General features: G+C 38.1%; 1 protein-coding gene across 1 annotated transcript in view; it reads right to left on the bottom strand.

Moving 5' to 3' along the window:
* Positions 1 to 11,105: 11,105 nt before the first annotated feature.
* Positions 11,106 to 23,788, bottom strand: part of LOC128665000 (uncharacterized) — a 60,595-nt gene continuing 47,912 nt past the window's right edge. The window contains exons 4-5 of the mRNA XM_053719777.1: positions 14,177 to 14,385; positions 11,106 to 11,211 (exon numbers count right to left, since the gene is read on the bottom strand). Of these exons, the coding sequence (XP_053575752.1) occupies positions 14,373 to 14,385 (13 nt within the window). The 3' untranslated portion in view covers positions 11,106 to 11,211; positions 14,177 to 14,372. The remainder of the gene's footprint in view (positions 11,212 to 14,176; positions 14,386 to 23,788) is intronic.

Genomic DNA, 23,788 nt, shown 5'->3' with positions numbered 1-23,788 from the left:
GGTGGCTTTTAAGCAGTTAGAAAGTGGCGGGGTGGTCCTTGCTTTATTTTCTAACATATTTTCTGCCTTCAGTATAGAAAGCCAGAGTTGGTTACTCTGTTCTTTCTTTTTCTACAGGTCTCTGTAAGTAGTATGTGTCATTTTACACCTTATGAGCTGTCTTCTTGCCTGACAGCTAGATTTGCAGGTAAGTGCTTTTGTCGTCTAGGTACAGGAGACTTGCACTATCTATTTTAATTCTGCATTCATTTCATGGGACATTATAATCGTTTAGTAAGGATTGTGTGGGGCAGTTTGCAGGCACTATTTGTATGTGAAAAGAGACTATAGGGTTAACCGCCTTCCTTATAGGTTTGAGAGGGCCTCTAACCTTACGTCTATATGATTCTAATTTCATAACATTTTATGTGGGGAATGTTTTAAACGGTTACTTCGTTTTTCACTTCAGAGCATGAAACACACTCTTTTTTTCTTATTGCGCAGTTTCTTTTATGCCGCTCATGTGACCTCCCGATCTTCCGCTTCTGAGAGCGGAGCAGTGTCATTTCTGTGAGTTTCTCTTCGTTGCGGCTGTGAAATATCGTTTGGTCGACTGGAGAGTCCTTAGTTTGTTCAGTCTCTGAAGGTTACGGTAGGGCACCTCAGCTTCTGAGGTGTAGAGGTGTATTTTTTATTTATTTGCCTTGCGTTTTGAAGAAAAAACTTTTTTTCTTAAAGTGACATACTTTACTTTTTGGACCTTTATCAGCTATAGATAATGAACAGGAGTCTGTTCCTTTTGATAAATGCTTATTATGTTTGGAGGCTCAAATTGTCTTACCTATGCCATTTTGTTCCTCATGTTTAGAAAAAGCTTTAAAATGTAAAGACAAATTACTTGTTTCTGAGCCTAATGTCTCTCAGGATGATGCTGTTCAGGCAGTGCCACAGCTTTCTCCTTACACGTCCCAAGCCTCAACAGCTTCACATACAGGGCCCTGCAGTTCCTCTAAGTCTTCTGGAGGAGTTTATTTGCCGATAGATTTTGCAGTATCTGCGGCTTTATCTGTTTTTCCATGATGGGGAAGCGCAAGAGGAAATCTAAACATTTTTTTGAGTGTAAGGTGTCTGTGCCGTCTGCTGCTGCGCAGGTTGACCTCCCTCATAAGTCTGATGCGGAGGATATCTCAGTAGCTTCTGAGGGTGAAATTTCAGATTCAAACAGTATAAATCCTTTGACTTAAATCTGAACAAGTAAACTTCAGATTTAAGCTTGAACACTTTTGTTTACTGCTAAAGGAGGTACTGGCTACTTTGGACGACTCTGATTGCTCTGTCGCTGTCAACCCTAAGAAATCTAGTGAGCTTAACAAATAGTATGATGTTCCTTCATCTTTGGAAGTGTTTCCTGTTCCAGATCGTGTTTCTGAGATCATTGCACAGGAATGGGATAAGTCAGGGATACCTTTCTCCCAGTCTCCCGTTTTTAAAAAGATGTTTCCTGTTGCTGACTCCATTCGAGACTCATTGCACACGGTGCCTAAAGTAGAAGGGGCTATTTCTACTCTGGCTAAGAGAACCACAATTCCTATTGAGGATTGCTGTTCTTTTAAGGATCCCATGGACAAAAAGCTGGAGGCTTATTTAAAGAAAATGTATGTTCATCAGGGTCTACAATGGCAACCTGCAGTTTGCATTGCCACAGTAACAAGTGCCCAACTCCAAAGTCAGACCAGCACTATTCAATGGAAGCTAGTAACAGCCGTGAGCCACTGCCAAGCCCACAGAAAATACAGCAAACAACAGAAAGGCTGTGTCCATAGCATTAAAAATCCATTTATTGTTAAAACATGAGGATCATCATCAAACACTCAGTTTTGGGGTGCTCCCCTTAATCATGTGATGCTAGTGTGTCATACATTGCCTTAATTTATAGCACTCTCAATAGGTTAATTGTAACAATTAATCAATTACATCATTATTTGTTAATCTCAATATGGAGCAAAAAGTATACAAAATCATGTTACAAAACCACACAGATTATATACAATATTAAAAAATTAAAAACAATATTGCCAAACATCATAAATAATACAGTGCAACCAGATGAGTATATTAGAATTCATACCTAAAGACCATATAAATTCATTCTAATTGTAAATTGTTAAGTGAATCTACTCTTAAATTGTAAAGTGTCAATTTAGTAAAAAAAACTAACCAATTAATTTCCTTGTTCATTCCTTTAGGTTCCATGGTATCTAAGCTAAAGTTCCAAAAGACCTCACGTTGCCCGGTGAAATTCTGTGATTTTTTTCAGCTGCAACAGGACTTACATACATTCTTTAGGTCCATAAGACTAAAACATTGGCACACTAAATTTGGGAGACCTATTAATGACCAGGAAATCAACAGGAGGGTACCCAGTATGACACAGATGTACTTGAATATTAAAAAATGGGGACTTTACAATAAAATAATTTTTTTTCCAAGTGCAACGTATTATGGTATAGAAACCTTTGAGAATTTTTATTTTGAGTTATATTTCTAAATTAAAGCAGAAAACCCAAAGAGCTCATACTCAGGTATATGGTAGTTTTGTTAACTTCACCTCAGTGGAGCGTCAGGCCCTTAATGAACTAAAAGATAAGAAGGAGTTAAACCTTAACGCTGCGCATAAGGATGGTGCTACTGTGGTGATGAATAATCATGACTTATTTATGAATTTATTCTCAGCCCAATGTGGGTCAGGTCTATGCCTTAATTGAATATAATCCTGTCTTTAATATTTCTAAGGAGATTTTGAGAATTGTTCAGTTTGCACAAGTGAATAATATTATTGAGAGGATATGGCTAAATTTTTGGTAGTGCAGAATCCCAGAACACCGGTGTTCTATGCACTACCCAAAATTCACAAGTAACTTACAAACCCCCCCTGGTCTCCCAATTGTGGCTGTTACCAATTCTATTTTCACTCATATAGCTGTCTTCCTTGACAAGATTTTGTGCCCACATGTGGAACAGTCCAATACCTTTATTAGGGACACAGGTGATTTCTTGAAGAAGTTACATAATCTACAAATGTTTACTGAAAAGTTTATACTCTACACCTTAGATGTTACTAGCCTCTACACAACCATTACACATGAGAGTGGTTTAGAAGCTGTTAGATCTGTATTATACACTTGTGGTCTGTACAGTGAAGGACAAATATATTTTCTTTTGCAACTTTTGGAGATTGCTTTGTACAATAATTATTTTCTTCTTGAAGATTCCATCTTTCAGCAGTTGCAAGGGACAACCATGGGTTCCAATGTAGCACCCAATTACACCAACATTTATATAAATTCCTTTGAGGAAAAATTTGTTTTTGAAAATATTCTGTTTTGTCAATGTCACTTGGTGGCGCTACATTGACAATATATTTGATGTGTGGGTAGGCGACATTGGAACCCTGGTACAATTTGTGGATAAACTAAATTTTTCCCCAAATCTCATTAAGTAGATTCACTTAACAATTTACAGTTAGAATGAATTGATATGGTCTTTAGTTATGAATTCTAATATATTCATCTGGTTGCACTGTATTATTTATTATGTTTGGCAATATTGTTTTTAATATTGTATATAATCTGTGTGGCTTTGTAACATGATTTTGTATACTTTTTCCCCATATTGAGATTAACAAGTAATGATGTAATTGATTAATTGTTACAATTAACCTATTGAGAGTGCTATAAATTAGGGCATTGTATGAAACACTAGCATCACATGATTAAGGAAAATGCCCCAAAACTTTGTGTTTGATGATGATCCCCATGTTTTAACAATAAAGGGATTTTTAACAGCCTTTCTGTTCTCTACAGGAACAAGTGCAGCATATTATTGGTGCGATGCTTTGTCCGAATTGATTTTAGAGGAGACTCCGTTGGAGGAGATCCAAGATAGGATTAAGGCTCTCAAACTAGCCAATTCCTTTATCTTTGATGCTAACATGCAAATCATTAAACTAGTAGCCAAGATGTCTGGCTTCACTGTCCTAGCCCGCAGGGCTCTGTGACTGAAATCTTGGTCAGCTGATGTTATCTCCAAGTTCCAGCTCCTGTTGTTACCTTACAAAGGTAAGACCCTGTTTGGTCCTGGTCTGGCGGAGATTATTTCTGAAATTTCGGGTGGAAAGGGGTCCTTTCTACCACAAGACAAGAAGAATAGACCTAAGGGACGTCAGAGTTCTAATTTTCGTTCCTTTCGTAACTTCAAAAGTCTTCCTCTCCCTCCTCTAAGCAGGAGTAGTCCAAGTCCTCTTGGAGACCCAATCATCTGAGACTAAGTCAGCATGAATGGTCTGCCCCTGGTCCAGGATTGGATCAAGTGGGGGGCAGACTTTCCTTGTTTTGTCAACCGTGGATATTAGATGTCCCAGATCCTTGGGCTGTGGACATAGTATCTCAGAGTTACAAAATAGAATTCCAATCTCCCAGGGGCAAATGTCTCCTCTCAAAGTTTTCTGCGGATCAGGTAAAAATAGAGGCATTCTTAAGCTTTGAGGATCTTTCCTCCCTGGGAGTGATTGTTCCAGTTCCAGTGATGGAACAGGGTCTAGGATTCTATTCAAATCTGTTTGTGGTTCCCAAAAAAGAGGGAACTTTTCGACCCATTTTAGACCTAAAGTGTCTCAACAAGTTTCTCAGGGTACCGTCCTTCAAAATGGAAACCATTCCTTCCATTCCTCCTTTGGTCCAAGAGGGTCAGTTCATGACGACCATAGACCTGAAGGATGCGTATCTTCATGTTCCCATCCACAGGGATTATCACCAGTTCCTGAGATTTGCTTTTCTAGACAAGCACTTTCAGTTTGTTGCTCTTCCGTTTGGCCTTGCCTACTCCCAGAATTTTCTCAAAGGTTCTAGGGGCTCTCTTGGCAGTTGTCAGGTCTCAGGGAATTGCGGTGGCGCCTTACCTGGTCAACATATTGGTTCAGGCGCCATCTTTTTAACAAGCAAACTCTCATACAGAGATCTTGTTGTCTTTTCTACATTCCCACGGATGGAAACTGAATCTGGAGAAGAGTCTCCTTGTTTCAGCCACAACGGTGTGTTTCTTAGGGACCATGATAGATTCCCTATCTTTGAAGATTTTTCTGACTGAGGTCAGAAAATCCAAACTTCTCTCTTCTTGCCTCTCGCTACAGTCTACTGTTCGGTCATCAGTGGCTCAATGCATGGAGGTAGTTGGTCTGTTGGTCGCTTCCATGGACATCATTCCCTTTGCTCGATTCCATTTAAGAGCTCTGCAGTTATGCATGCTCAGATAATGGAACGGAGACCATTCAGATCTATTTTAGAGAATAGATCTGGACCAGTTGACAAGAGACTCTATCTCGTGGTAGATTTCTCAGGATCATCTGTCTCAGGGCAAATGTTTCTGGAAACCCTCCTCTGTGATTGTGACCACGGACGCCAGCCTGCTAGGCTGGGGAGCAGTCTGGGACTTGTTAAAGGCTCAGGGTCTATGGACTCAAGAGGAGTCTTCTCTCGTCCATAAGCATCTTGGATTTGAGAGTGATCTTCAATGCTCTGATGGCTTGGCCTCAATTGTCCTTAGCCCGGTTTATCAGGTTTCAGTCGGACAACATCATCTCAGTTGCTTTCATCAACCACCAGGGAGGAACTCAGAGTTCCTTGGCCATAAAAGAGGTGGCTCAAATTATTCAGTGGGTGGTAGCTCACAATTGTCTTCTATCTGCCATCCACATTCCAGGAGTGGACAACTGGGAGGCGGATTTTCTGAGCAGACAGAGTGGGAGTGGGCTCTCCATCTGAAGATGTTCTCCAGGTTAACCCTCAAGTGGGGGGGGGGTGCCGGAGTTGGATCTGATGGCTTCTCATCAGAACGCTAAGCTTCCAAGGTACGGTTCAAGGTCAAGAGATCGTCAGGCCACCCTGATAGATGCTCTGGCGGTTCCTTGGGATTTCGGTCTAGCTTACCGGTTTCCTCCGTTTGCGCTCCTTCCACGAGTCATTGCTCGTATCAAGCAGGAGAGAGCGTCTGTAATTCTAATAGCTCCTACATGGCATTGCAGTATCTGGTTTGCAGACCTAGTGAAGATGTCATCTCTTCCTCCTTGGAGGTTACCTCTGAGGAAAGACCTTCTAACTTAGGGTCCTTTCCTCCATTCAAATCTTTCTCTGAAGCTAACTGCATGGAGATTAAACGCTTAGTTCTGGCTAAGCATGAGTTTTCTGAGTCAGTCATTGATACCATGCTTCAGGCTTGCAAGCCTGTTACTCGTAAAATTTACCATAAGGTATAGCGTAAATACCTTTTATTGGTGTGAATTAAAGGGCTACTCTTGGAGTAGGGTCAGATTACTAGAATTTTGTCTTTTCTCCAGGATGGTCTGGAGAAAGTGTTGTCAGTCAGTTCTCTGAAAGGTCAGATTTCGGCATTATCTATTATTTTACAAATGCATCTGGCAGATGTGCCAGATGTTCAATCTTTTTGTCAGGCCCTGGTCAGAATTAGGCCTGTGTTTAAACCTGTTGCTCCTCCTTGGAGCCTTAACCTCGTTCTTAGAGTTTTGCAGCAGGCTCCGTTTGAGCCAATGCATTCCATAGATATAAAGCTGTTATCTTGGAAGGTTTTGTTTTTTATCGCTATTTCTTCTCCTCAGAGAGTTTCTGAACTCTTGGCTTTGCAGTGGGATTTGCCTTACCTTATTTTGCATGCGGATAAGGCGGTCCTTCGTACTAAATTTGGATTTCTCCCTAAGGTGGTTTTGGATAGAAATATTAATCAGGAAATTTTTGTTCCTTCTCTCTGTCCTAATCCTTCTTCTCATAAGGAACGTCTGTTGCATAACTTGGATGTTGTGTGTGCTCTCAAATTTTACCTACAGGCTACTAAGGATTTTCACCAGTCTTATGCCCTGTTTGTTTGTTTCTCTGGAAAGCTTAAGGGTCAGAAGACTACTTCTCTTTCCCTTTGGTTGAGAAGTATGATTCATTTTGCTTATGAGACTGCTGGACAACAGCCTCCTGAGAGAATTACAGCTCATTCCACTAGGGCTGTCTCCTCTTCTTGGGCTTTCAGAAATGAAGCTTCTGTGGAACAGATTTGCAAGGCGGCAAAATGGTCCTCTCTGCATACTTTTTCCAAATTTTACAAATGTGATACTTTTGCCTCGGCTGAGGCCTCTTTTGGGAGAAAGGTTCTTCAAGTGGTGGTGCCTTCTGTTTAGGTCTACCTGTCTTGTTCCTCCTCCCTGTTCATTCCGTGTCCTCTAGCTTGGGTATTGATTCCCACTAGTAATTGGAATGACGTCATGGACTCTCCATGTCTTAGGAAAGAAAATAAAATTTATGCTTACCTGACAAATTTCTTTCTTTCCGGACATGGAGAGTCCACGACCCCACCCTTCAGATTAGACAGTAATTTTTTACTAAACCTCAGGCACCTCTACACCTTTGTGTTATCTTCTTTTTTCATTTCCCTTCGGTTGAATGACTGGGGGTTATGGGTAAGGGAGGTGACACTTAACAGCTTTGCTCGGGTGCTTCCTCCTGCTTGCCAGGATGAATATCCCACTAGTAATTGGAATGATGTTGTGGACTCTCCATGTCCGGAAAGAAAGAGATTTATCAGGTAAGCATAAATTTTATTTTTACATGTTTTCATCTACTTAACTGCAAAGGGCTCCAATGCACTTGTATATATATATATGTACATATGTATTTATGTGTATATATGTCTGTAAATACATATATACACATATAAATACATATGAAAACACATATAAATATATATACTGTATATATTTATATAAGCACATAAATATACATATTTAGACATGTATGTATCTCAATGTTAAAGCCCTCTGTCTGCCTTTTTTTCTAACGCCTCATATGTTTGAGCCCTTATAACTTTCTTAAATAATTTGTATTAGATAGTGTGATTATTAGTATAACTTTACTTTGTAATGTATTTTTGATGTGTTTTGTTTCACAAAACAGTTAAGCAAAGCTCTGAGGACACCGTAATTATTCTAGCGTAAATCACGTAAAGCGATCGCGTTTATTTTAAACTTGTAATACCAGCTGTAGACCCGACAAGTGCAAACACCTATGATAAATCCCTTATTGTTTGTTCATAGCTTTTAGTGCTCCACACATAATCTTGCTCAAACTGGTTTATCACAATCCTTTAGAAACATTTATCTGAATAATCCACAAGCATCATTAGATAAACTTTTCTTAAGGTTTGTGATAGACCCCATGGTAAACTAGATACTCTAATTTAGCATCAGAACATCCCTATGTCTATGTATTTAATCCTTTTGAGGGGCTAAACACAGTGAAAAGGGAAGATTACAAATCAACATTTGATTTTTACCCATTTATGTCCCTGTAAGTCAGTTGGATAAAACCCTTTACTGCTTGTAGGGAATTTAAAATTCCAGTATATTTTTTGTCTCTTTAAAACAGTATTTAAGCTCTGTTGATACAAAACAATAAAAACACATGAAATTAATAATTTTTTCTCTGTCTCCAGCTATTTAAAGGGAAAGTAAATCCTAGCATTTTACAAATGCTAGGATTTACTATTGAAACAAATAAAGGGGACTTTCATTCATGAAGAATAAGATACTTCATGTAGAACGCTCCTTTATTTGATCCAATCGATCGCCGTGTTTACCTTGTACAGCAGCCCACAGCAAAAAAAAATTTGGACGCTCCCATGGGCGCCAAGCCGGATTTACCGCACGGCTATTGGCTAAGAGGTGAAAACGTCACCTCTTAGCCAAATGTTATACTTCATGAATGAAAGTTCCCTTTATTTGTTTTAATAGTAAATCCTAGAGTTTGTAAAATGCTAGGATTTACTTTCACTTTAAGAAACATTGCAAGTGGTCTGGTCACATCACAAGGAAGGTAGATTAAAGGGACACTGAACCCATTTTTTTTTTTCTTTCATGATTCAGATAGAGCATGACATTTTAAGCAACTTTCTAATTTACTCCTATTATCAATTTTTCTTTGTTCTCTTGCTATCTTTATTTTAAAAGCTGGAATGTAAATCTTAGCAGCCAGCCCATTTTAGGTTCAGCACCATGGATAGCGCTTGCTTATTTGATGCTTTCATTTACCCTCCAATAAGCAAGCATAACCCAGGTTCTCAACCAAAAATGGGCCGGCTTCTATGCATCATATTCCTGCTTTTTAAATAAAGATAGCAAGAGAACGAAGAACATTTTATAATAGGAGTAAATTAGAAAGTTGCTTAAAATTGCATGCTCTATCTGAATCATGAAAGAACAATTTTGGGTTTAGTGTCCCTTTAATTACTACAATCTGTAACATAAGCATGTACAAAAGGGAAGTACTTTGTAAATTTATTGTTGCTTAAAGTGAATGTAAAGTTTAAAGGGACAGGAAACCCCAACATTTTTATTTCATAATTTGAATAGAACACACAATTTAAAAAAAAACTTTCCAATTTACTTATATTATCAAATGTGCTTCATTATCTTGTTATCCTTTGCTGGAGGAACAGTATTGAGGTACTGGCAGCTAGCTGAACACATCTAGATAACCATCACAAGAGACAAATGAGTGCAGGCACCAATCAGCAGCTAGCTCCCACTAGTGTAGGATATGTGCTTATTCTTTTTCAATAAAGGATTCCAAGAGAATGAAGCACATTTGAAAATAGACGTGAATTTAAAATTGTCTTAAAATTACATGCTCTATCTGAATCATGCAAGTTTAATTTTTACTTTCCTAAACCTTTAATGAATAAGCGGCACTTTCATTCCGTAAACTTTACAAACACGCTTAATTTTTAAAAATACCTTTCTTTATGTAGTTAGCACAGTGATGACGAATCCGGCTTCTTCCAATCATTGTGTGTCCCATTTGGCGTCCAGCTCATGGGGTCACACAACGATAGGGGGAAGCCGGATTCGCCATCACTGGGCTAACTACAGCAGTTTTCAAGATTTGTTTTAGATACTGGGCACTTATTCATTAAACTTTACAATGTTGTGCCATACAACAAATCTGTTGCCAATTTTAACATTTTCTGCTAACAAAATGTATTTTTAGTAAATAAGTATATCTACTGATACGTTATTAAAATTAGTATTATTTTGCTTATAAGTGTGATACCCCATCAAAAATGCCATCTATATTACGCACCACACACTTTTTTCTCATGCATAAGCAATTGTTTAGATTTTTGTTGGCAAAAATGTATATTAATTTATTGTGCTGATCTTGCACCACAAATCCTATGTTATCTAACGGATCTATTGCTTTAAAGATACACAGATTGATGGATTAGACCATAATTATTGTGAAAGAGGTACCTGTTACATCAGTTTTTTCTTTTATCAAAAATGGATTAGATTTTAAAATTATATTCTAAATTTAGCATTAACTAAATTGATCTCAATGATCAATGTATTTATTTTGTATTCTGGGCTCCAGCCATGTGATCAGGGTGTATAACGTATAAGGAATTACCTAGAAACGTTCACTGTAGACAGAGAAACGCTGGGAAATTTTTATATATTTTACATCTGTTGTCATGTGATGACTGGTTGAATTTGCCAAAACACGAACATGAAGACTTTGGGGCCGATTTATCAAGCTCCGTATGTTTCCCTGTTTCCGCGCGATCCTTCAGGCTTGCCGGAAACAGCCGTTATGAAGCTCGATAACTTGTCCGCCTGCTCTGAGGCTGCGGACAGAAATCAACCAGATCGAATATGATCTGCTGGTGCAATGATAAATGCCGAAAGAGTATGCTGTCGGCATTTATCGATGTGCAGCGGACATGATACGCTGCATTGTATTATGTCCGCTCGCACTATGATAAATATACCCCCTTGTGTTGTCAATTAATGATAAAGATTATTATAGTTATTATTCTATTAAAAAACAATAGCTTTGTTTTGAACCTTTTAAAATTACACACTGAAACAGTAGAATGTTAGTTTTCTCTTTGATAAAATTGGAGTCTTTTTTTTTTTCTTTAAGATTTAATACCTGTCCTAATGCAGTCAGCGACTTGTTGATTGCAGCAGCCTCCACCAACCTCTGCCCTGTCGCTTCAGTCTTAGAAATTCGTTCAGATCCAGCTAAGTCGCATAAGGTGAGCGTAGACGCAGATATCACTCCAGAGATGCTATCGACACCATTAACTCGCAAGATCACCATGAGATGAGAACGTGAACTTAGAGAGCACAAAATAAAAATGCAGTGCCATGTAAAGGAAAAAGATCTACATTAATTATCATGAAAAATAGTATTAATGATTCCTTTAACACTAGGGATTTGTATTTGGATCCTTCGCTAGGATCCGAAGACGGAAGAAGGTGGCCACTTGTGGCATTCAGCTCTTTTTGCAGCGGGATTTCTTCTTCTGAAAGTGCAACACACTAAGATCTGGATTTGCACAGCCGAATGCCGAGTGGCCACCTTCCTTCGCATTAGTATCCTAACAAAGGATCCAAATACATATCCCTATTTAACACCAAAGTAACTGAAACATCTAATTGAAGGGACATGAAGCCCAAACATTTTCTTTCATGATTTAGGTAGACATTCAATTTTAAACAACTTACCAGTTTACTTCTATTATCAAATGTCCTTCATTCTCTTGTTATCATTTGTTGAATGAGCAGCATTGCACTACTGGTTTCTAACTGAACACATGGGTGAGCCAATGACGGTTTATATATGCAGCCACCAATCAGCAGCTAGAACCTAGGTTCTTTGTTGCTCCTGAACTTTCCTAGATAAACCTTTTAACAAAGGATAACAAGAGAAGGAAGCCAATTAAATAGTAGAAGTAACTTTGAAAGTTGTTTAAAATTGTATGCTCTTTCTAAATCATGAATGTCTAATTATGACTTTTCTGTCCCTTTGAGTGGTATCAGTATGAATCTTCCAACCAAATCATTTGGTAATCATTTGTTGTGTGTGCTATGCTTTTTAAGTTCAGCTTTTTCCTATCAATTTACTATAAAGGGACTTAAAGCATTTTTTTTAAAAAAACAGGTGTCGTGGACTCAATGCAACAGTATTTCAGTAGTGTGTCCCACAAAATTTAAAAAGAAATATTGGACACTTTTAAATATTGGACACATTTTTTAAAGGGACAGTCTACTTGAAAATTGATATTGTTTAAAAATATGGATAATCCCTTTATTGCCCATTCCCCAGTTTTTTATAACCCCTTTACTACCGGGAATTTCAGAGAAGAACTTGGTCAAAATACCTGAGAATTTTTAGCATTTTTGCTGCCACTCCATTTAAACAGAAATAAAGCAGTGTTTTTTTTTTTTCATTTTCCTGTCAAACTACTGTATATATATTTTTTAAGTAGACAACCCAAGGTATTGATCTATATTTCATGCCACCATTTCACTGCCAAATGTGATTATATAAAAAATGAACATTTTCACAAATTTTGGGTTTCCCACTTAAATTATTTACATACTGCTTGTGCAATTATAGCACAAATGGTTGTAAAAGCTTCTCTGGGATCCTATTTCTTCAGAAATAGTAGACATACATGGCTCTGCCATTGGTTTTTGTTAATTAGAATGCTGCTAATTGCAGCTGCACAACACACTTCTATTATTCTCGGCAGTTAATGGGTTGATCAGGTAGCTTGTAAGGTTAATTGTAGCAGTCGTGTAAAGATTACTCTCACACCTGACACCTCCCAACCCCTGATTCCTACCTGATCCCTCCTAAACAGCTATCTTCCCTCACTCACCCCCCACTGGTCACCACCATCTTAAGTATTCTCCCCTTATTTTATTTTCTGCAGTGTAGGGCCATCCCACTCCCTCCACTGCTGGGCCACCCACCCATCTCCCGGTTTGTCTAGCACACCTCCTGCCGGCACCAGAAGATGATCATTACAGACGTCTGTAACAATCAGTCATCTACCTTCATATGGAACTGGAGCACCGATCATGCTTTGGTTCCATATGCAAGCAGATCCCTGGAGTTTAGGAACTCCTGCTCTCGGCTGTAACTTAACAGCTGAGACTGCTGGAGCTTCTTGCAGCTCTGACGTACATATCAAAGTACCGCATGACCTATATATACCTCATTTTGGGAATAAGGGGTTAATATACTTTTTAACTCTATGATTACCTTTATCTAAGCCACTGCAGTCTGCCCTTTATCTCAGTGCTTTTTATACGCATGTATTTTTAGCCAGTCAGTGCTGGTTCTTGTATAACCACTACCATTTTCCACGGGAGCGAGCACAATGTTATCTATATAGCACACATGAAATAGTACTTTCTGGCTGTCTGGATTTAAAAAGAGGGGCGGCCTGCAGGGGCTAACAAACAGGCAAACGCAGAGTTTATGAAGTATATTAATTTAACAATCTGTGGAATGGGTAGTAAAGACTTTCTCTATCTTCTTAAACAATAAAAAAAAATCAAGTAGACTGTCCCTTTAAGTCGCCTTAGTGGCAGCTAGCCTTAAAGTCCTCCTGTGCCTCTATGCAATAGAAATATCGCCAAGAAAGAAATGACACTACACATGTACCACTCTAGGTCAGTGTTTTTCAACTCCAGTCCTCAGGACACACTAACTGGCCAGTTTTTTTTATGAAACGAGCAGAAGTGAAATAATCAGCTGATGGGTGACATCAAGTTAGTAACCATGGTTACTGCTCCACTGATAGCTCAGATAACACGAAAATCTGGCCTGTTAGAGTACCCTGACGAAAAACATTGCTCTAGGTGTTATAAATGTGAAATATTCAGTGACTTATATGTGACCATCAGTCATGGAAAGTGTTAAAACACTGCTCAGTGTGTGTTACATAGAGTCACTTAGGTACATTTTTTTTTACTCTCAACCATATGTAAACACACACATACATACAGAAATATGCATCTTTCATTGCAAAGCTATGTGACTTTAAAAATTGAAAACTTATCATAGCTGCACTACCATATTACCTAGGGGTAGATGCTCAGATAAGCTATCGGGTGTCAGGGATAATCCTCCAACAGGATAAAAACACACAGTTTTATTAAAGAGGATAGGAAAACATAGAAAAAGAAATACAATAAAATAAATGTAAATAGAAATAGAACCAAGAAATAAGATGACTTTAATGTTTTTTAGTATTCAGTTACAAGTTATTTACCGACCAAACATACCTTTCTATGTTCATCTTAGTAGAAGCTACTGTCCTATTCTTTTCACCAAATGCCATTGCATGTTTTATATCTTCTTCTGTCACAACTTCTGTCTCTGTTAACCCAGGTACTGTCACAGATTTTCCTTGTGATCTGATTTCCAACTGGCTGTTCCCGTTTTGTGAAAGAAGATCACGTAGGGTTTCATTGTATATCTCTAACATTGAAATCTAATTGAATAAAAAAAAATACATATTTCATATGTGTGGCAATTGCTTTTGAGTAAGAGAAAACAAATTAAGCCAGTTCTTAATATACACTAAACCAGAAGTCTCAGTTTGTTAAAGCAGCTTATAATCTAGTAGAATTGCATAATAAACAAGTGCATAATAAAAGGACAATGTAAAATCACTTGGTCTGAATTTCAAATGAGTAGTAGATTTTTTTCTGACAAATTTCCAAGTTAGTTCCACTTTCCTTCCCCTGTTTCATGTGACAGCCATCAGCCAATCACAAAAAAACATGCATATATATTGTAAATGCTTTCATATGTTCAGGAGGAACTGGTGCCCCAGAAAGTGTGCATATAAAAAGATTCTGTACATTTTGATAATAGAAGTAAATTGGAAAGTTGTTTAAAATTGTGTGCTCTATCTGAATCATTAAAGTATAATTTTGACTACAATTTTAATTGTGTTCCTTTAAAGGATAATATAGTAAATCAAATACATTACCTTTGTGGTATATTTGACTCTTTTCCTTTCTTGACATATACGTAGGAGCTCCTTGATGGATCTGGCGTTATTGCAAATAAAATGGATAGCAATTGTGAATTGTTCATTTATTGGTTATTAAAATTTTCTTAGGGTAACGTTTATTTTTTTTAAAAAATGCTGCAAATATATGAAATATATGAAACCCAATAGTCATTTGGATTTCATTCACTGACGGTTATTTAAACAGGAATGTTTTCTCATTTCAGAATCATAGTGTAGTGCAATGATAATAACTTTCATATATTTTTACAGTATTGTTTATTGTAATATAATTTATATTAATCTAAGAATTTACTTTTAAAATTTTACGACAATTTTCCTAAAGGAAAAGTTAAAAAAATTCACATGCATGTGCATTCTCCAGACTACTATCCGGTATGACCTCCTGATTTGGTTATAAACAAACCTCATAAACCTCTATCCAAACAGAATCACATTCTCTTCCAAATAATGTTAAATAGTGCCAGAGTCCTTATTGCCAAAAACTGGAAAAGTAAAGATATCCCCTCCCCAACAATGTGGAGACACAAGGTCTTGGAATTATTAGAATTGGAAGAGTATAGCAACTACAAAAAGGGAAATAGAGATATTTTTATTGAAGCTCAAGTCCTATGAGAACAATACCTTAAAACCTGCCCCACTAAAACACCCAGTGAATCCACAAAAGAGTCTCATCCATAGACTTGTGTAATACATTATTGTGGAAAGGATCGGATAACCGGGGGGGGGGGGGGGGGGGTTAGGCAGCCAGGCCTAATTTCCCCATTACTCAAACAGCCACCACTCTTATATGATAATTTGCCCCACAACAGAGAAAATCTCACGAGATTACTTGAATATCACAGGACCCCACAAGTACAAATTCAAATGAATTTCAACAAAGTTTGTTACTAAAAATGTAAAATCTAAAGAAGCAGTATAAGGTCACTTGAAAAGTACATTTATAACATTGTAACGAAAATTTTGACTGTTCAATAAAGACGGATTCTTTTAATAAAAAATAAAAAAAGTGCCAGATTGTTGTTGTATAGGCACCCTACAACCCAATTGCATCCATTAATCTCCCTTTTAAATTGTAGCTCTCCAGCCCAGCAGCTGCAGCCCACCGGGAAATTTACCGGTAGGCCAATCCGGCCTTCAAAGTGGTTTGTGAGATATTTAAAAAGGTATAGTCCAGTTTTTGTACAATATGATATACGCTAAAGCGCTCCATATTATTATAGTCCTTCAGTTATTTCTTAACCCAAGATGCTTGAGTAGCCCTATAGGTCTAATACTTGATATGTCTCCCCTATTGCTCCCTTTTTAAAGTATATGCTAATGTTATTGGTCCAAGAGAGGCCATTGTTTCCAATATGCAGATTTTCTCTTTTTTTTAAGATTTGACATTTGATTATAGGGGTTAACTATATGTATGTTTAAAATAAAAAAAAAAAAAAATGAGGTTTATCATTAGAGATCCAAAAGTGGTCTCCAGTGTTGGCAACAACCTCCTATAGCTGATTCGTTTATTTGGGGAGGTCTAAAAGTGGCCTCATATAGCATTTGGGAGGTATATAGAACATTAGGCAATCATTTGACATAATAGATGTTTACTTTGCAGGAATATATTTTGAAAATGTAAACTGATATACCATATTCTGTCTGTATTTTCATATTTTTATTATGCTACACTCTTAAATGTATGCCTTATTTCAAACCTCAAATAAAAAATTATAAAAAAAAAGGTACATTCCAGTTAATTGCAAGAGACATACAAAAAGCCTACGATTTTTTTTCTTGTAATTGTTTGCCTCTTTACTCAATTAGTGTGTAAGAAAACCTGATGTTCTGGTTATATTGCATGTATAATTCAAGAGGCTGAACTAGTTCACATGGCCTTGCATCTAACGGAATTAAAATAATACCAAAAAACACCCAAGATTAATTTATTCACACAGCAAATTAAAAAAGAATTGGTATTGGGGATAAAAATGACCAAAATTAGTTTTCTTGATGTAAGACATATTAAATTAGAATATTGCAAAACAGTGGAAAATGTGTTATTTGATGGATTAAAAAAAACAACCACAAATGGGGTTTACTCATGGATTAGAAAGGGTTTGAATGTGAAACCAGGAAAACAAGCAGTTTGTGTTACAATGTGTAAAAGCTCCCCTAATCTTCTGTTTACACGGCTTTCCTTTAAAATTAAACTTTAATGTATCAGAGAGCACATGAAATTCTGAACAACTTTCTAATGTACTTCCATTACCAAACTTTATGTGTTCTCTTGGTGTCCTTTGTATTCTTTGGTATCTGTTTAATTTTGACTTTACTGTCCCTTTACATACTGTACAGTTATATAAAACACTGTGCTGCTCTCATTACTTTGTGCTCTGTTTGCAATACTTTTTATACATTTGGGAAATAAAATAGAAGATGCAGCTAACACAGATATCCCCACCTGCTCCTATATAATTTTGCAGGCTCCTAATAATTACTGGCTGGAGTAAGCTCTCAATTTGCCTAACAAGCCTCAACCTGTGTTGGTTAGATGAAGATTAGATTATTTAAGATAATATACCACAAAATAAAGCTATACGCTATGGCTATTTGCCTCATGCAAATTAATACATTCATTTTTTGTCTTTCAAACTGATTTTTTTTCAATAATAATCAGCTAGATTACAAGTTTTCAGCGCTATAGGGAAATTAACGACCGCCACAAAAGTGGCGTTATTTCACCTCCCTATAGCGCTGCTATTACAGGTTTACAAAAAGCAGGCTTGTGCGGGCGATATGGTGGCGTTGAGCTCCATACTGCACCGAAATACAAGCGCTGCTTTGACGTGCTTGTGCACGATTTCCCCATAGACATCAATGGGGAGAGTCGGCAAAAAAGAAGCCTAACACCTACGATTGCAGAAACAAAAGCTCTGTAACGCAGGGAAAGAAAAAGTTATGTTTAAACCTTACACCCTAACATAAGAACCACGTCTAAACACCCCTAATCTGCCGCCCTCGACATCGCCGCAACCTACATAATGTATTAATCCCTAATCTGCCACTCTTAACATCGTCGCCACCTAAATAAAACTATTAACCCCTAATCTGCCGCCCTTAACATCGCCGCCACCTACATTACAGTTATTAACCCCTAATCTGTCGCCGCCAATATACTAAAGTTATTAACCCCTAAACCTCTGGTCTCCAACATCACTAACACTAAATAAATATATTAACCCCTAAACATAACCCTAAGCATAACCCTAACCCTAACGTAAGCCGAAGTCTAACCCTAACCCTAGCACCCCCTAACTTAAATATAAATAAAATAAAGCTAAATAAACCTTACAATTATTACCTAAATAATTCCTATTTAGGCTTTTTTCACTTTTAATTCCTATTGGCTAATAGAAATCTTTCAGCCAATAGGAATGTAAGGGACGCCATCTTGGATGATGTCACTTAAAGGGAAACTTCATTCTACAGCGACCATCGTAAGAAGAGGATGCTCCGGGCCAAATCTCTTAAAGATGGACCCGCTTCGCGCCGGCTGGATGAAGATGGAAGAGGCCGCCCGGATGAAGACTTCTTGCCGCCTGGATGATGACTTTGCCGGCTGGATGAGGATGGATGTCCGGACTGTGAAAACTGTAAGTGGATCGTCGGGGGTTAGTGTTAGGTTTTTTAAGGGTTTTTTTGGTGGGGGTTTTTTTTTAGCTTAGGGTTTGGGCAATGTAAAAGAGCTAAATGCCCTTTTAAAGGCAATGCCCATCCAAATGCCCTTTTTAGGGCAATGGTTAGCTTAGGTTTATTTAGATAGGCTTTTATTTGGGGGGAGGGGGGTTGGTTGGTTGGTTGGGTGGTGGGTTTTACTGTTGGGGGGTGTTTGTATTTTTTTTTTACAGGTACAAGAGCTGATTTCTTTGAGGCAATGCCCCACAAAAGGCTCTTTTTAGGGCCATTGGCAGTTTAGTGTAGGCTAGGAGCGGCAGATTAGGGGTTAATAAACTTATTATAGTGTTTGCGATGCGGGAGGGTCTCGGTTTAGGGGTTAATAGGTAGTTTATGGGTGTTAGTGTACTTTTTAACACTTTAGTTACGAGTTTTATGGTACAGCTTTGTAACGTAAAACTCATAACTACTGACTTTAGATGGCGGTACAGATCTTGTCGGTTATAGGGTGTACCGCTCACTTTTTGGCCTCCCAGGCAAACTCGTAATACCGGCGCTATGGAAGTTCCATTGAAAAAGGACTTTTTTAAAAGTGCGGTACTGACCTTGTGTGATGGCCAAAAACACAATTTATGCTTACCTGATAAATTTATTTCTCTTGTGGTGTATCCAGTCCACGGATCATCCATTACTTGTGGGATATTCTCATTCCCAACAGGAAGTTGCAAGAGGACACCCACAGCAGAGCTGTAATATAGCTCCTCCCCTAACTGTCATAGCCAGTCATTCGACCGAAAACAAGCCGAGAAAGGAGGAACCATAGGGTGTAGTGGTTACTGTAGTTTAAATTTAAAAATTACCTGCCTTAAAATGACAGGGCGGGCCGTGGACTGGATACACCACAAGAGAAATAAATTTATCAGGTAAGCATAAATTGTGTTTTCTCTTGTAAGGTGTATCCAGTCCACGGATCTTCCATTACTTGTGGGATACCAATACCAAATCTAAAGTACACGGATGAAGGGAGGGACAAGGCAGGAATTTAAATGGAAGGAACCACTGCCTGTAAAACCTTTCTCCCAAATATAGCCTCCGAAGAAGCAAAAGTATCAAATTTGTAAAATTTTGAAAAAGTATGAAGCGAAGACCAAGTCGCCGCCTTGCAAATCTGTTCAACAGAAGCCTCATTTTTAAAGGCCCAAGTGGAAGCCACAGCTCTAGTGGAATGAGCTGTAATCCTTTCAGGAGGCTGCTGTCCAGCAGTCTCATAGGCTAAGCGGATTAAGCTTCTTAGCCAAAAAGAAAAAGAGGTTGCCAAAGCCTTTTGACCTCTCCTCTGTCCAGAGTAGACAACAAACAAAGCAGATGTTTGACGAAAATCTTTAGTAGCACAGACCACGTCCAGATTGTGTAACACAAGGATGGAACCACAATCTCTTGATTGATATTCTTGTTAGATACCACCTAAGGTAAGAACCCAGGTTTGGTACGCAGGACTACCTTATCCGTATGAAAAATCAGATAAGGAGAATCACATTGTAAGGCAGATAGCTCAGAGACTCTATGAGCCGAGGAAATAGCTACCAAAAAAAAAAAGAACTTTCCAAGATTCCAAGATAAAAGTTTGATATCTATGGAATGAAGAGGTTCAAACGGAACTCCTTGAAGAACCTTAAGAACCAAGTTTAAGCTCCATGGTGGAGCAACAGGTTTAAACACAGGCTTGATTCAAACTAAAGCCTGACAAAATGCCTGAACGTCTGGAACATCTGCCAGACGCTATTGCAAAAGAATAGAGAGAGCAAAAATCTGTCCCTTTAAGAAACTAGCTGACAATCCTTTTTCCAAACCTTCTTGGAGAAAAGATAAAATCCTAGGGCCTAGATTTAGAGTTCGGCGGTAAAAGGGCTGTTAACGCTCCGCGGGTTTTTTTCTGGCCGCACCATAAATTTAACTCTGGTATCGAGAGTTCAAACAAATGCTGCGTTAGGCTCCAAAAAAGGAGCGTAGAGCATTTTTACCGCAAATGCAACTCTCGATACCAGAGTTGCTTACGGACGCGGCCGGCATCAAAAACGTGCTCGTGCACGATTCTCCCATAGGAAACAATGGGGCTGTTTGAGCTGAAAAAAAACCTAACACCTGCAAAAAAGCAGCGTTCAGCTCCTAACGCAGCCCCATTGTTTCCTATGGGGAAACACCTCCTAAGTCTGCACCTAACACCCTAACATGTACCCCGAGTCTAAACACCCCTAACCTTACACTTATTAACCCCTAATCTGCCGCCCCCGCTATCGCTGACCCCTGCATTACACTTTTAACCCCTAATCTGCCGCTCCGTAAACCGCCGCCACCTACGTTATCCCTATGTACCCCTAATCTGCTGCCCTAACATCGCCGACCCCTATGTTATATTTATTAACCCCTAATCTGCCCCCCACAACGTCGCCGACACCTACCTACAATTATTAACCCCTAATCTGCCGAGCGGACCTGAGCGCTACTATAATAAAGTTATTAACCCCTAATCCGCCTCACTAACCCTATCATAAATAGTATTAACCCCTAATCTGCCCTCCCTAACATCGCCGACACCTACCTTCAATTATTAACCCCTAATCTGCCGACCGGAGCTCACCGCTATTCTAATAAATGTATTAACCCCTAAAGCTAAGTCTAACCCTAACACTAACACCCCCCTAAGTTAAATATAATTTTTATCTAACGAAATAAATTAACTCTTATTAAATAAATAATTCCTATTTAAAGCTAAATACTTACCTGTAAAATACATCCTAATATAGCTACAATATAAATTATAATTATATTATAGCTATTTTAGGATTAATATTTATTTTACAGGCAACTTTGTAATTATTTTAACCATGTACAATAGCTATTAAATAGTTAAGAACTATTTAATAGTTACCTAGTTAAAATAATTACAAATTTACCTGTAAAATAAATCCTAACCTAAGATATAATTAAACCTAACACTACCCTATCAATAAAATAATTAAATAAACTACCTACAATTACCTACAATTAACCTAACACTACACTATCAATAAATTAATTAAACACAATTGCTACAAATAAATAAAATTAAATAAACTATCTAAAGTACAAAAAATAAAAAAGAACTAAGTTACAGAAAATAATAAAATATTTACAAACATAAGAAAAATATTACAACAATTTTAAACTAATTACACCTACTCTAAGCCCCCTAATAAAATAACAAAGCCCCCCAAAATAAAAAATTCCCTACCCTATTCTAAAATACAAATATTACAAGCTCTTTTACCTTACCAGCCCTGAACAGGGCCCTTTGCGGGGCATGCCCCAAGAATTTCAGCTCTTTTGCCTGTAAAAAAAAACATACAATACCCCCCCCCCCAACATTACAACCCACCACCCACATACCCCTAATCTAACCCAAACCCCCCTTAAATAAACCTAACACTACCCCCCTGATGATCTTCCTACCTTGTCTTCACCATGCCAGGTTCACCGATCCGTCCTGGCTCCAAGATCTTCATCCAACCCAAGCGGGGGCTAGACATCCACTGAAGAAGTCCAGAAGAGGGTCCAAAGTCTTCCTCCTATCCGGCAAGAAGAGGACATCCGGACCGGCAAACATCTTCTCCAAGCGGCATCTTCTATCTTCTTCCATCCGATGACGACCGGCTCCATCTTGAAGACCTCCAGCGCGGATCCATCCTCTTCTTCCGACGACTAGACGACGAATGACGGTTCCTTTAAGGGACGTCATCCAAGATGGCGTCCCTCGAATTCCGATTGGCTGATAGGATTCTATCAGCCAATCGGAATTAAGGTAGGAATTTTCTGATTGGCTGATGGAATCAGCCAATCAGAATATAGTTCAATCCGATTGGCTGATCCAATCAGCCAATCAGATTGAGCTCGCATTCTATTGGCTGATCGGAACAGCCAATAGAATGCGAGCTCAATCTGATTGGCTGATTGGATCAGCCAATCGGATTGAACTATATTCTGATTGGCTGATTCCATCAGCCAATCAGAAAATTCCTACCTTAATTCCGATTGGCTGATAGAATCCTATCAGCCAATCGGAATTCGAGGGACGCCATCTTGGATGACGTCCCTTAAAGGAACCGTCATTCGTCGTCTAGTCGTCGGAAGAAGAGGATGGATCCGCGCTGGAGGTCTTCAAGATGGAGCCGGTCGTCATCGGATGGAAGAAGATAGAAGATGCCGCTTGGAGAAGATGTTTGCCGGTCCGGATGTCCTCTTCTTGCCGGATAGGAGGAAGACTTTGGACCCTCTTCTGGACTTCTTCAGTGGATGTCTAGCCCCCGCTTGGGTTGGATGAAGATCTTGGAGCCAGGACGGATCGGTGAACCTGGCATGGTGAAGACAAGGTAGGAAGATCATCAGGGGGGTAGTGTTAGGTTTATTTAAGGGGGGTTTGGGTTAGATTAGGGGTATGTGGGTGGTGGGTTGTAATGTTGGGGGGGGGGTATTGTATGTTTTTTTTTACAGGCAAAAGAGCTGAAATTCTTGGGGCATGCCCCGCAAAGGGCCCTGTTCAGGGCTGGTAAGGTAAAAGAGCTTGTAATATTTGTATTTTAGAATAGGGTAGGGAATTTTTTATTTTGGGGGGCTTTGTTATTTTATTAGGGGGCTTAGAGTAGGTGTAATTAGTTTAAAATTGTTGTAATATTTTTCTTATGTTTGTAAATATTTTATTATTTTCTGTAACTTAGTTCTTTTTTATTTTTTGTACTTTAGATAGTTTATTTAATTTTATTTATTTGTAGCAATTGTGTTTAATTAATTTATTGATAGTGTAGTGTTAGGTTAATTGTAGGTAATTGTAGGTAGTTTATTTAATTATTTTATTGATAGGGTAGTGTTAGGTTTAATTATATCTTAGGTTAGGATTTATTTTACAGGTAAATTTGTAATTATTTTAACTAGGTAACTATTAAATAGTTCTTAACTATTTAATAGCTATTGTACATGGTTAAAATAATTACAAAGTTGCCTGTAAAATAAATATTAATCCTAAAATAGCTATAATATAATTATAATTTATATTGTAGCTATATTAGGATGTATTTTACAGGTAAGTATTTAGCTTTAAATAGGAATTATTTATTTAATAAGAGTTAATTTATTTCGTTAGATAAAAATTATATTTAACTTAGGG

The sequence above is a fragment of the Bombina bombina genome, chromosome 6, assembly GCF_027579735.1.
Source record: "Bombina bombina isolate aBomBom1 chromosome 6, aBomBom1.pri, whole genome shotgun sequence".
Taxonomy (NCBI): domain Eukaryota; kingdom Metazoa; phylum Chordata; class Amphibia; order Anura; family Bombinatoridae; genus Bombina; species Bombina bombina.
Note: the sequence above shows the minus strand (reverse complement) of the source record. Positions and strands in the feature narration are given on the sequence as shown.